The 14,108-nt window shown below is 41.7% G+C and overlaps 2 protein-coding genes across 5 annotated transcripts in view; one reads left to right on the top strand and one right to left on the bottom strand.

Moving 5' to 3' along the window:
* LOC117348198 (beta-1,3-galactosyl-O-glycosyl-glycoprotein beta-1,6-N-acetylglucosaminyltransferase 3-like) overlaps positions 1-14,108 on the bottom strand; it is a 313,029-nt gene that overhangs the window by 290,131 nt on the left and 8,790 nt on the right. For 2 of the 4 annotated variants that reach the window (XM_033919957.1, XM_033919958.1), the window contains exon 2: positions 4,931-5,083. The gene's annotated coding sequence lies outside the window, so the exon portion shown is untranslated. Of the gene's footprint in view, positions 1-4,288; positions 4,779-4,803; positions 5,084-14,108 lie in introns of those variants that run through there. The other 2 variants (XR_004536930.1, XM_033919956.1) reach the window with 2 other exon arrangements.
* On the top strand, positions 7,776-12,468 carry LOC117348195. The gene is made up of 3 exons (XM_033919952.1): positions 7,776-8,025; positions 8,149-9,721; positions 10,096-12,468. The coding sequence occupies exon 3, from the start codon at positions 10,113-10,115 to the stop codon at positions 11,880-11,882; it is 1,770 nt and encodes a 589-aa protein (XP_033775843.1). The 5' UTR covers positions 7,776-8,025; positions 8,149-9,721; positions 10,096-10,112; the 3' UTR covers positions 11,883-12,468.

Here is a 14,108-nt window from a genome sequence, read left to right as displayed (position 1 = left end):
GCTTAGGGTTCTGTTTTTCATCCTGGTTTTCGGTCTGGCCTTCTCCCTGCTCGCTGTCAGCATAGCTATTGCTAGCATTCAGCATTTTCAGTTGGCAGAACTAATGTCAGCAAAGGCCTATGGGAAATTATCTGACTCTGGAATGTTGATGCAGAATTCTGTGCTCCTGCACAGAATTCACATATATTAAGCATCCAGCCAGACTGGATTGTTTATCAAGAATGGGACAAAGAAGCCAGAGACTAATCCCATCTACCATGCCTGCAAGTATCACACCTTCCTTATCAATTAAATTAACCATTGTTTCAAACAGTTTACAAATTCTAAACAGAAAGATACTGGGACATACAATAGTTTCTATATTCAGAATAAGTTTCCAAACTATAAAAGCCCCCTTCCAGCATCACCCCCCTCTCTTGGCTCTTGGCACTCTGGTCCTCTCTTGTTTCTCTTGAGCTCTTTTTCTCTGTCTATCTCTCTGTCTATCCTTCTCTTTATCTATGGAACCCGAAGCTTAGACCATCACCCCATCCCCCTTTCTCTCTCTCTGGCTCTCCCTAGAACTTCAGACTCTCTGTCTCTTTGCCTCTGAACTCTGTAAAGCAGGGAAACTGCTTTGCTCTCTCCTTAATTGTAATGCTTAATGGTAATGCCTATGAATACTGCTTTTCTGTAAGCCTATTTTTATAATATATTCTTTATGCAAGCACCTCTGGCTGTGTTTCTTATTGGATTCTACTCCTGGTGAATCTTCTGTGAGGGAACTGAACCTGAGACCTGGTGTGTAAGGGCGCCTCTCACATAACCCCTGCCAACTCACCTTGTGGGGGCCACAGACAAACAATCCTTACACTCGCCTTGTCGTATTGTATTTTTTAGTTGAAAGACACGGCGGTGGCTCCTCTCACGATCCCCGCCTGCGTCGGACTTCCGATGCAGGTGGGGATCATGAAAGGAACCGCCACCGCGTCTTTCAACTAAAAAATACAATACAGCATGGCGAGCAGGGAGCAGGCCAGACCGAAGCTCCGACTTGAACTGCCAGTTGGCCGGCTCCCTTGCCGGAGTTATTTTTCAGTTTAAAGGTGCCACCGCGGCTCCTGTCACGAGCCGCACCTGCTTCAGATAAGCCTTCTAATGCAGGCGGGGATCGTTAGAGGAGCAGCCGCAGCACCTTTAAATTGAAAAATAACTCCGGCAAGGGAGTAGGCCAGATCACCACGGCAGCCACTCCCCCCCTCCCGCCCTCTCTCTGTCTGCGAAAAAAAAACAAAAAAAAAACAACAATCGCTGGCATGTAGGGGGAAAGGGGAGCTTGCAACAACAAAAACTCCTGATGCCCGTGACTGTGACCCCCCCCCTAAAGTAAACTCCCCTGGAGCAAGGGGGGAGAGGGAGATCATTCCCATCTATTCGAAGAAGGAACCGGCAGGTTAGACGGTCAGCTGGGGGCAGGAGCAAGGGAATCAATCATGAGATGAGGGTAGAGGACAAGGAGGAGAATGATAGTTGGGTGGGGGCAGAAAGAGATGCCTGATTGGGAGTTGGGGCCTGGGTTGATAAGGAGAAGAGAGACATGGGATAGCCACTAGAGAGAGAGGCTTTGGGCTGGTGAAAGAAGCAGGCATTTGGAGTGCAGGTAGGAGAGAGAGAGTGCATGGATGGGGTGGCCCACCACCACCTAAGTGAACAAGAGCTAAAGGAACCCCTCCACTCCCCCGCCAGGAGTGTGCGGGCAACTGACCACAGCTGGATTGAGGAAAGTGCAAGGAATCCCTTAGCTGGCATCGCTGGAAGGCGGCTTCAGTGAGGTTCTGGGTAGGGAGAGCAACAGAAAGAAAAAAAGATAGAAAGAAAGAAATAAAGATAGACAGCGGGAGGGAGAAAGAAAGATAGAAAGAAATAAAGAAAGATAGACAGGGCAGGAAGAGAGACAGAAAGAAAAAAGATAGACGGGGCAGGGAGAGAGACAGAAAGAAAGGAAGAAAGAGACAGGGGGGCAGGAGAAAGACAGACAGACATCTATTCTAGCACCCGTTAATGTAACGGGCTTAAACACTAGTAGAATATAAAAGGCACACTGTAGATTGTTACAGTTCTAAAAGTGTAAGGTGATGCATGTCGGTAACAAAAATCTTATACACAAATACAGGATGTCCGGTGCAGTACTCGGAGAGACCCCCCAGGAAAGAGACTTGGGAATACTGGTCGACAAATCAATGAAGCTGTCCATGCAATGTGCGGCGACAGCAAAAAGGGCAAACATAATGCTGGGAATGATTAAGAAGGGGATCACAAACAGATCGGAGAAGGTTATCATGCCACTGTACCAGGCCATGGTACGCCCCCAGCTGGAATACTGCATCCAGCACTGGTCACCGTACATGAAGAAGGACACAGTACTACTCGAAAGGGTCCAGAGAAGAGTGACTAAAATGGTAAAGGGGCTGGAGGAGTTCTCATACAGTGAGAGATTGGAGAAACTGGGCCTCTTCTCCCTTGAAAAGAGGAAGCTAAGAGGGGATATGATCAAAACATTCAAGATAATGAAGGGACTAGACTTTTTAGATAAAACAGGTTGTTCACCCTCTCCAAGGTAGAGAGAATGAGAGGGCACTCTCTAAAGTTAAAAGGGGATAGATTCCATACAAATGTAAAGAAGTTCTTCACCCAGAGAGGGGTGGAAAACTGAAACGCTCTTCCGGAGGCTGTTATAGGGGAAAACACCCTCCAGGGATTCAAGGCAAAGTTAGACAAGTTCCTGCTGGCACTGGTCTTTGACTTAGGGGCCACCGCGGGAGCGGACTGCTGGGCACAATGGACCATTGGTCTGACCCAGCAGCGGGAATTCTTATGTTCTTAAAACATCTTCAGGGTCTCTATCAGAACTCTGCTACTTAACCCCCCCCCCCCCACACACACACACACACACACTTTTACTAAGCCGCGGTAGAAGCTTCTATCACAGCCCAGAGTGCTAAATGCTCCAACACTCATAGAATTCCTATGAGCATCACAGCAGCATCGGAGCATTTAGTGCTCCAGGCCACAGTAGAAACCTCTACCGTGGCTTAGTAAAAGAGGGCCTAAATGATTTTAAAAATTGCAATAGCTTTCAAACTAATAGACAGGATATAAAATGTATTCGTATCATAGGAAAGAGTAAATACTGACTACAGAGAGGAAGCCTGGAGAAGAAGAGTGTGGCACAGTGGTTATTTATTCAACTTTCTATACCGTTCTCCCAGTTTACATTAATTTATTCAGGTACTCAAGCATTTCTCCCTTTCTATCCTGGTGGGCTCACAATCTATCTAATGTACCTGGGCAATGGGGGGATTAAGTGACTTACCCAGGATCACAAGAAGCAGCATGGGTTTGAACCCACAACCTCAGAGTGCTGAGGCTTTAGTTTTAACCACTGTACCACAGTAGAAGTGAGCCAAGGATAGGACAATCAAGCCATTGTGACATCTCTGATGAAGTTGGCTCTTATGCATGGGTGGAATGAGGCATTATGATGTCACAATATCAGCTCTGGTTATCAGAAGCTGAAACTTTTCACACTATTTATTTATTCTATACTGTTCTCCCAGGGGAGCTCAGAATGGTTACATGAATTTATTCAAGTACTCAAGCATTTTTCACTGCCTGACCTGGCGGGCTCACAATCTATCTAATGTGGGGGATTAAGTGACTTGCCCTGGGTCACAAGGAGCAGCGTGAGTTTGAACCCACAGCTTCAGGGTGCGGCGGTTGTAGCTTTAACCACTGCGCCACACTCTTCCCCTTAAGGCATCATATACAGAATCTGGAGGTTAGTGCTCATCTTAAGCCACTGTCTCATCCATCTAACTTTCTACCTTTCTGAATAATTTTTTTTTCTAGGTTTTATTGCTTCAAATCATGTGTTCTCATCACTCTCAGCCAGCTTACCACAAGGCCAATACAGAGATGAGCTAGGAAATTCAAAAAAGTTTTGATGACCTGAAGCTTCACTGAAATTCTGCGTTTAGTTTGACCATCTGTACTTAGATATTGCCTTACCGCATCGCTACCCTTTTAAAAGCAGCACTAGTAGAATACCAGCTTTTAACAATAATGTTCCTTTCTATCAAAATTTTTGCTGCTTTTTTTTTTTTTTTTTTGCACTGTAGCCCAACTGTACCAAAAAAGTTTGTTTATTCAGACCATCACTAGGCCCCTGCACTAACAGATTTTCTTCTTTACATATTTCAGAACAAAATACTTAAAGTATAAACACTTGCAAAACTGGGAAAAAAAATAGCCCACATATGCCAGGAAAGCTTTTCTTTATGTGTGGCATATGGGTGTTAGGTTTTTGGGGTTTTTTTGTTCAATAATTTTTATTAGTTTTAAGAAAAGAATCAGTATAAAAACATAAAAGGAACAATTAGAAAAGCATTTCACAATCTCGCAGAAATAGTAGATGAGTACAATGTAGGATGTTAATACAGAAAAAAACAAGCATGGTATGTTACATTGCAATAACAGTGTTAAAGTTATAAGACGCACTAGGGTATGGTAGCACAATAATCTAGGACTTTAGACCATGCCTTATTAAAAGAAGAGCAGGTGTGCATTTTATCCGCCACTGATTTTTCATATTTTGCATAAAGACATACAGTATTCCATTCATTATAAGTCAATGAGAAAGTCTTTCCAGTGGGACAATATTGTTTTCAAAGCTATTAACGAGAGACATTTCAATAATTTATCATCATATTTGTCTAGAGGAGGTGTAAGAGCAGGCCCACCTGAAATTATCAAGGAGTAAGAGAGGTTTAAAATTGTAGCTATGGTGGACCATATATCTGACCAATATTGTTGTAAAAAACTGCAATGAAAAAAACACGTGGTCCAATGTACCAATTTCTGTAGTGCAAGACCAACATAAATTAGAACCCACCATTGATAGTTTAGACAGCTTGTAGAGTGTCCAGTACGGGTGTTAGGTTTCTAAATTGCATGTACTTTCCTCCTGTTTCATTTATGGCTCTCCCAACAGTTCCTTTTGCTGGCTGTAAAGTCTGAAGGTCAAGCTGTACTTTTCTCCTCCTTTCTGCAAATCACACATAGAGTATTTTAGAGTGGTGAAGTGATTAAAGCTACAGCCTCAGCACCCTGAGGTTGTGGGTTCAAACCCCACACTGCTCTCTGTGACCCTGTGCAAGTCACTTAATCCTCCACTGCCCCGGGTACATTAGATAGACTGTGAGCCCACCGGGACAGATAGGGAAAACAGTGGCGTACTTAGCATATGCATAAACAACACTTCCAATAGGAGACTGGTGTGGTCATGAGATGTTATAGTAATACAAATTTACTGCAGAAGCAATGAGAAACCGATGTCAATTCTTTATTGCTCAAAAAGAAGGAAAACGCCTCAGAAAAGGCCCTCCCACCTCCACAATGGTGGATCTAAAGGTGGTTAAGCGGTAACCTCATAGGCAAAACCTTCTTACAAAAATGAGCAATTAAATCAAAAACTGTGCTTCACATAAATGCTGAATTAAAGATAGAGGCAAAAAGACCACTTATCTTAGAGCTGATCGGTACTTAGCATATGTGACACCTGGGGCCCATCATTTTTTGACACCCCCCCCCCCATCTATATGAAAACATGATTTTTAGTAACAATCCACACGTCACACATGAGTACCTAGGAAAATGCAGCATCTTACATACTGCAATGAGCAGTACAACATCAATACACCCATTGTAAAACTAAACAAGCCAGACTAGTACAGATCAATCCTGCAGTCAATCCTAACAAAAAACCATGTCTTTCGAACACACAGAACATAGAAAACACCTTCGCCTAGTATGGAATATGTAATCACAAACTAACCCCTCGTCTTTTACAAAACTGTAGTGTGGATTTTAGCTATGGAGGTAACAGCTCTGATGCTCATAGAATTCGCTAAAAAACGCACCACAGTTTTGTAAAAAGGGGGGATAAAATAGAAATACATAGACAAAGGTTAAATTGAACCAGCAAGAAGCTGGACTCTGCATACAATGCTCCACAGAAACAGTCACTTGATAAATCTTAACCAATTGTTAGTGTAGTCCTTATTCACTTCTCTCTAAATCACTAACTATTCTCTTTACAGTGTATATGGGGCCGCAATATATAAACAGGCACCATATAGCTTTAAAATACCACAGAAACAGTGACACATGTCTCCTAAAGCAATAAATAAATAGAAAAATTTTTTCTACCTTTGTCTTCTGTGGTTTCTGCTTTCCTCATCTTGTAACTCTCTTCCTTCCATCCACTGTCTGCCGTCTCTCTTCCCCTATATGGCAACTTCTCTCCTTTTATGCCCCTTCCAGAAACTGTATGCCTCCCCGTTCCATCTCTCCTTTCACCCCCATTGGTCTGGAATCTCTCTCCTCTCCTTCCCTCTCCCACACCTCTCCTCTGCAATCCCTTTCCCTTTTTTCCCTCATTTTCCTTTTCAATTTATTTTCTGCATCTGTCTAGATTACGTCCTTACTACCATCTCAGCAATGTCCTTTTTTACTGTCTATCTAAAGCTTGCCATCTCTTTTCCTCACCCCTCCAGTGTTTCCCTAACTCAATCCTTTTCTCCCCATCATGTGCCCTCCTTTTATTTATCCCCTCCTTCCATCATGTACCCTCTTTCTCCAACCCTTCCATCTAGTACAGGGATCTCAAAGTCCCTCCTTGAGGGCCGCAATCCAGTCGGGTTTTCAGGATTTCCCCAATGAATATGCATTGAAAGCAGTTGCACATAGATCTCATGCATATTCATTGGGAAAATCCTGAAAACCCAACAGGATTGCGGCCCTCAAGGAGGGACTTTGAGACCCCTGATCTAGTACCTTCTCCTCTCTCTGTCCACTTCCATCCAGCATCTGCTCCCTTCTTTCTCTCCTCCCATTTCCTTCCTGCATTTGCTCCCTTATTTCTCCCATCTGCACTTCCATCCAGCATAGGCTCCCCACTACCATCCAATGTCTGCCCTTTCTCTCGCCATCCACCCATAAGAACATAAGAAATGCCTCTGCTGGTGTGATACGTATGGGATATATATGATATGAGAGTTGTTTTTAGTAACAATGGCTGTTTAAGAAATCATCTGCCATGCAAAAACGGATCTTAATACGGAATAACAACTTTCTTTTTTTTAAAAGGGGAACTAGAGTTCAGAAAGATAACTTGCACCTGGCGAGCCAGATTTAGTCAAGACAGGATATGGATGATTCAATCGAGAGAAGGGGGGGGGAAAGACAGGATGTGCATAAATGGTTAGTGACCTTGTCTGTGATATGTTCATGTTTGAGCACATAGACAAACCGGATCCTGACCATAATACTTTGAGTAAAAAAGTGCCTATATGCTCATGTTTAAGCACAATACATAAACCGGATCCTGACCATAATATATGCTCATGTTTGAGCACAATACATAAACCGGATCCTGACCATAATCTGGGCATAAAAAGACAGGCAGAACTCAGTGGAATCGGGACTTCTCCACTGCTGATGAGCCGTGTGATGCTGATATGAAATGAATGCGCTGCCTCTGATAGTCGCTGGTCCTCCGATATCAGAGTGATGATGCAATATATGGTAACAAATTATTGATTCCTTACTGCATGATTTCATTATTATAAAATTGTATGAATAAACCTATATTATGCTTTCAGTCATCTGTGTATGCTATTAATTTTCCCAGTCAGAGAGCTGGTGAGGGGAAGGGAAAGTGGGATATAGCTTTACCCTAAGAATAATAGCAGTACATTAATTGGCGTAGTCGGCAGGATCTCCCTAAATAAGACCGAACAATGTTCCGGCGAAAGGAGAAATCTAAAAAAGAACCTGCAGGGATACCTGGCTGGACCGGGGACCCGTATGAAATAATAGCAGCAGAAATGGCCAATCATGGATTGGCGGAATCATGGGATAAGGAATTAAGGGAATTTGAACCAAAGAATGTGGTACAAGTACTTGAAACAATCCCTGTAAAAACAGGTGAAGCAGTTACCCTGGCTCGAAGGAGTTGGGTGTTGGCCTCTGCATACCGTGGGGTGCACAAGCGGTTGCAGATGGCACTTAATGTGGTACAAGTACTTGAAACAATCCCTGTGAAAGCAGGTGAAGCAGTTACCCTGGCTCGAAGGAGTTGGGTGTTGGCCTCTGCATACCGTGGGGTGCACAAGCAGTTGCAGATGGCACTTAAAGAGAAAGGGAGAGTAGAACAGAGTAGGTTAGAATTAGAGGGACGGTGTCTGGTGCTGGAATGTAATAGTAAATTATTAAAGGATAAACTGGAACATTATCAGGATGTAGCAGAAAGAGCAGCTGTAAAAGTGGCACAATATAAGTATAAAAAGAAGAGAAGGAGGGAAATTCCACAGTATGGAGATTTTCTTTGTCTGAGCTGCTGAGATATCTTTCAGAAATAGGTATCGATCTTTAAAATGTGCTTAAATATTAACATATTGTGGATTTCAAATGTAGTAACTTGCAATTACCTTGTTAGCAGCAGGAGGATTTTTTAGATTTTTAGAATGAAAACTTTATGAGCATACACAGGGAAATGTATGCTGTTTGGAGTTCCGATCAGCCGTGGGGAAAAGTTCTTGTTGTTTTTGATGTTGAAGAATAATTAAGGTATTTTAGTAGTTTAGGAGCTGTTTGTCTGAAAGTTCTGTACGAGAATGTAGCCTGAATTTTTCCCTTGTTTATAAGAATGTTGGAAGAACAGAACTGTAGGGTCAGAAGAAATCAGGATGTGATATTAAATGAGGTGGCTTTTGCCATAAGTGAATGGATAAAAGAAGTTTGAACAGCTAGATGGGTTTTAACACTGAATTGTTATATTGGAATTGGAATGTGGGAGAAAGGTTTGTGAAATATGTTAAGGAAAAAAGTTTCCTTGCCTTTGTATTTTTATCTCAGGGTTCAAATTAGTTTTGAATATGACTTTTTGTGCCCCTGCATGGTTTATAAAGTATTTTTAAAAGTATGCATTGCCCGAAATGTATGATTAGGGAGTAATTAAATTTAAATGCATTTTAAAATTAAATTGGGAAGTTTAAAATAAAAAGATTAACAAAAGTAGAGGTTAAGTACCTATACAATTAAAATAAATGTGAAACAAAAGGCTTGTTAACCTTGTTACCAGAAAAGAATAATTATAATAAACTTTTATGTAAGTGGATGAATTCGGAATTGAAATTTTGCTTACTTTTTACAAGTAAGCTCTTCAGGATAGGAACCTAATAAAGAATATGGATTAAGAAGAATAATTCCCTGATGTTAGGAAAAAGACAGTCTAATTTTAGAATGTATCTGCCTGTTTAAATTTTCCTGTGGCCATATTTGGTGCCACAGGACCCTGAAATAAGTCTATTTAATCTGTGTGTTTTGTGTTTCAGGAAAAAAAACCCTTTTTTTGAATCTTTTCAACAATTCAACACAGAGACGGTGACTCTGCGATACAAGAACTAGTCATGTTTAACAGGGGAAAATGTTTCATGTGTTTCTTTTCTTTGTTCTTTTATTAATGAACATGTGCTTTCCTTCCAGGATTTACACTGACCCGCAGTACCACATTCCACCACTAGAGCTGTGGAGAACACAGAGAAAAATTCTGAAAGAACATTATGGGCAATTGGTAACCAGATCCAGTTATGCCTCAAAAGGAATAATTGTCTTGGGAGGGGTAATTGATGCTGACTATCAAGGGGAGGTTAGGGTAATACTAATTAACTTAGGTGCGGAGGAGGTAATAATAGCACAGGGAGAAAGAATTGCACAACTGTTGCTAATTCCTATATATATAGCTCCGGTGAGAGAACCCACAGCCCCTACAGAATTGACGGTTAGGGGGGCAAAAGGGTTTGGATCCATAAATACTGTAAATGTTGGGGCCAAAATATGGATTAGCAACCGAAATGGTCCCCCTTCTCCTGCTGAGGTGATAGCAGTGGGACAAGACCGTACGCTATTGATAATGAGGCCTGGGGTAGAAAAATGGGAATATGTCCCACAGGAGAAATGTTACTTACGGGAGTAATACTGTGTTTAATTTTACAGGAAACCCTAATCGTCCTATGCATATTCACAGTCCTTGGTATCGTATCTTTGGGTCACGTAGAAGGACTCCGGCTAGGCGTCTGGTTTTGGATGACAATGCTCGATTTCAATGGGGATGGAGAAGTGCTACCAGCAGACGACAACAGGAAAAGTTTAGTTGTGAAAAAGGACAGAGATGTACAATAGCTAACATCACAACTAATGTGGACATATGGAAAGGCCCTCACAATGACAGAAGAGGGTATATCTTTTATGCCCTATATCAGAGTCAAGTAGTGGTAAATGTCACTGCCCATGTGTCACTTCTATGTTGCTTAAAGACTGTGTTCCCAGAATTAAATACAAAACAGAAATGGCAGGCAATACAAAATTGTAGCACCTGGAATGGAACTGTGTTGCATCTGACATTAGAAGACCCCAAATATTTTGTATGTACTAATGCATCTCTTATTAAGAATCGTACTACATGGGCAGATTTTATTATCTTTGTAAATATAGATTCTGCAAAAATTGATCCAGGGCAGGTTAAACGATTACCGTCAACATGTGAAATGGTGGGTCAGCATGCGGAACAAACACGTGTACAATTTAAAATTACCTTTCCTCCCTCTAGTCGATGTAGATATAGGAGAGCCTGGTATGATACTATTTTGGGAGGATTTGGAACTATTACCGGGACAATAAACAGTTATGATATAGAATCTTTAGCAAATAGGCTGCATAACGCTGGAAGTAAAATTAATGATGCTTTAACTATACAAGCTAATTGGATGCCTACTATTTGGTACCCAATGACACTAGCGGCTGGCGTGGATAACGATATGTTAGATCTTTTTAATGCTAGTAATTCTCTAACCTTCCTTGTAGATACTAATATTACTCACATAATCAATTGGACTATATGTTCTTTGCAAACATTACAGCAGCAACAACAGAAAAATGTCTTTCAAACACAACTTTTGACAGCAAATGAACAAGTGTGGAGGACCGTCTTTTCTGATATAATCCGTGCAGGCCATTGGCTACAAATACCTAGTTCGGGGATAAGGTGTGAGGAAACCCTATGTCAGGGATATTTTACCATTTACAATGTAACCAAACAGAGTATAATGTGTAAATACATAGTGATGCCTTTACTAATTGGGTCAGCTCCTAATCAACACTTTTGGACCCCCACCTTTTATGGACAGGTGATAGATATGTATAATCGTACCCATGATTTAACTTTTTGTGATAACACTTTAAGTGGAAAAGTTTGTAAATTACAATCTGCTGTATATGAACCATGTTTATTGCAAAATACTGTAAACAAATGTGAATGGACTATTATGCCAATAACCTATAGGTATATGGTCGAAATAGCACCACAAGTGGTATGTGTAGTAACTGATCAACCAGTGATACCAGGAATGGCAGTGCCTTTTGCGGGATGTATTCATAACATTTCAGTATTGCACTGGGAAAATGACACATTCATATTAACATCCGATGTAGATAAGGATGTAGCTATCATTTGGAATAGCACTAAATGGGATGTTCCAAATTGGGATCTAAATTTGACCAGATTTAAGCAAATATTAACTCAATCAACCACTTCACATCATTGGTGGGATATATTTTTAGGATACTCACCTTCAGCCAAAACGACTCTGGATTGGATCATCCATCCTCTGTTAATAGTTGTTATTCTGGTAATAATTTTATCTAACTGGAATTGTTATGTGGCATATGGCATTTGTTGTAAACAACAAAAAGTGATGATGGTTACATACAACACTCATTGTTAAGGACCGAATGTGATACGTATGGGATATATATGATATGAGAGTTGTTTTTAGTAACAATGGCTGTTTAAGAAACCATCTGCCATGCAAAAACGGATCTTAATACGGAATAACAACTTTCTTTTTTTTAAAAGGGGAACTAGAGTTCAGAAAGATAACTTGCACCTGGCGAGCCAGATTTAGTCAAGACAGGATATGGATGATTCAATCGAGAGAAGGGGGGGGGAAAGACAGGATGTGCATAAATGGTTAGTGACCTTGTCTGTGATATGTTCATGTTTGAGCACATAGACAAACCGGATCCTGACCATAATACTTTGAGTAAAAAAGTGCCTATATGCTCATGTTTAAGCACAATACATAAACCGGATCCTGACCATAATATATGCTCATGTTTGAGCACAATACATAAACCGGATCCTGACCATAATCTGGGCATAAAAAGACAGGCAGAACTCAGTGGAATCGGGACTTCTCCACTGCTGATGAGCCGTGTGATGCTGATATGAAATGAATGCGCTGCCTCTGATAGTCGCTGGTCCTCCGATATCAGAGTGATGATGCAATATATGGTAACAAATTATTGATTTCTTACTGCATGATTTCATTATTATAAAATTGTATGAATAAACCTATATTATGCTTTCAGTCATCTGTGTATGCTATTAATTTTCCCAGTCAGAGAGCTGGTGAGGGGAAGGGAAAGTGGGATATAGCTTTACCCTAAGAATAATAGCAGTACAGCTGGGTCAGACCCGAGGTCCATCGTGCCCAGCAGTCCGCTCACGCGGTGGCCCAGCAGGTCCAGGACCTGTGCAGTAATCTTCTATCTATACCCCTCTATCTTCTTTTCCAGTAGGAATTTGTCTAATCCTTTCTTGAAGCCCAGTACCGTACTCTGCCCAATCACGTCCTCTGGAAGCGCATTCCAGGTGTCCACCACACGTTGGGTAAAAAAGAACTTCCTAGTATTTGTTTTGAATCTGTCTCCTATCAACTTTTCCGAGTGCCCTCTTGTTCTTTTATTATTCGAGAGTTTGAAGAATCTGTCCCTCTCCACTCTCTCTATGCCCTTCATGATCTTATAAGTCTCTATCATATCCCCTCTAAGTCTTCTCTTCTCCAGGGAAAATAGACCCAGCTTCTCCAATCTCTCAGCATATGACAGGTTTTCCATACCTTTTATCAGACGCGTCGCTCTCCTCTGAACCCTCTCGACTAATGCCATATCCTTCTTAAGGTACGGCGACCAATATTGGACGCAGTACTCCAAATGCGGACGCACCATTGCCCGATACAATGGCAGGATAACCTCTTTCGTTCTGGCTGTAATACCCTTTTTGATTATACCAAGCATTCTATTCGCTCTCTTAGCGGCCGCTGCACACTGTGCCGTCGGCTTCAATGTCATGTCCACCAATACCCCCAAGTCCCTTTCCTGGGTACTTTTATTTAATAATATCCCTCCCATTGTATAGTTGTACCTCGAGTTTCTGCTCCCCACATGTAATACCTTACATTTCTCAACGTTGAACTTCATCTGCCATCTCATCGCCCAATCTTCTAGTTTGTTCAAGTCCCTTTGCAATTCTTCGCATTCCTCTGTAGTCCGAGCTCCATTAAATAGTTTAGTGTCATCCGCAAATTTTATTATCTCGCACTTCGTCCCTGTTTCTAGATCATTTATGAAGATATTAAATAGTAGCGGCCCAAGCACCGAGCCCTGCGGGACACCACTCATGACCCTCCTCCAGTCGGAGTAGTGACCCTTCAGTCCTACCCTTTGTTTTCTACCCTCCAACCAGTTTCTGATCCATCTATGTATGTCACCTTCCACCCCATGGTTCTTCAGTTTCCGGAGTAGACGTTCATGGGGCACCTTGTCAAAGGCTTTTTGGAAATCTAGATATATGATGTCAATGGGGTCTCCTTTGTCCATCTGTTTGTTAATCCCTTCGAAGAAATGCAATAAGTTTGTTTGGCACGATCTTCCCTTGCAGAAACCATGCTGGCTGGCTGTCAGAAGTTCGTGTTTTTCAAAATGTTGATCAATGCTTTCTTTTATCAGTGCTTCTGCCATTTTCCCAGGAACTGAAGTCAGGCTCACTGGCCTGTAGTTTCCCGGATCACCTCTTGATCCCTTTTTAAAGATGGGCATAATGTTGGCTATTTTCCAATCCTCCGGGATCTCGCCTGTTTTCAGGGATAAGTTGCAAATTTGCTGCAGTA

The sequence above is a fragment of the Geotrypetes seraphini genome, chromosome 14 (genome assembly GCF_902459505.1).
Source record: "Geotrypetes seraphini chromosome 14, aGeoSer1.1, whole genome shotgun sequence".
Classification (NCBI taxonomy): Eukaryota; Metazoa; Chordata; class Amphibia; order Gymnophiona; family Dermophiidae; genus Geotrypetes; species Geotrypetes seraphini.
The sequence above is the reverse complement of the archived record's forward strand: the minus strand, read 5'-3'. Positions and strand labels throughout refer to the sequence as shown.

What these genes read in the sequence shown, in the direction of transcription:
- LOC117348195 (XM_033919952.1), top strand. Translation starts at nt 10,113, where the DNA reads ATGCATATTCACAGTCCTTGGTATCGTATCTTTGGGTCACGTAGAAGG.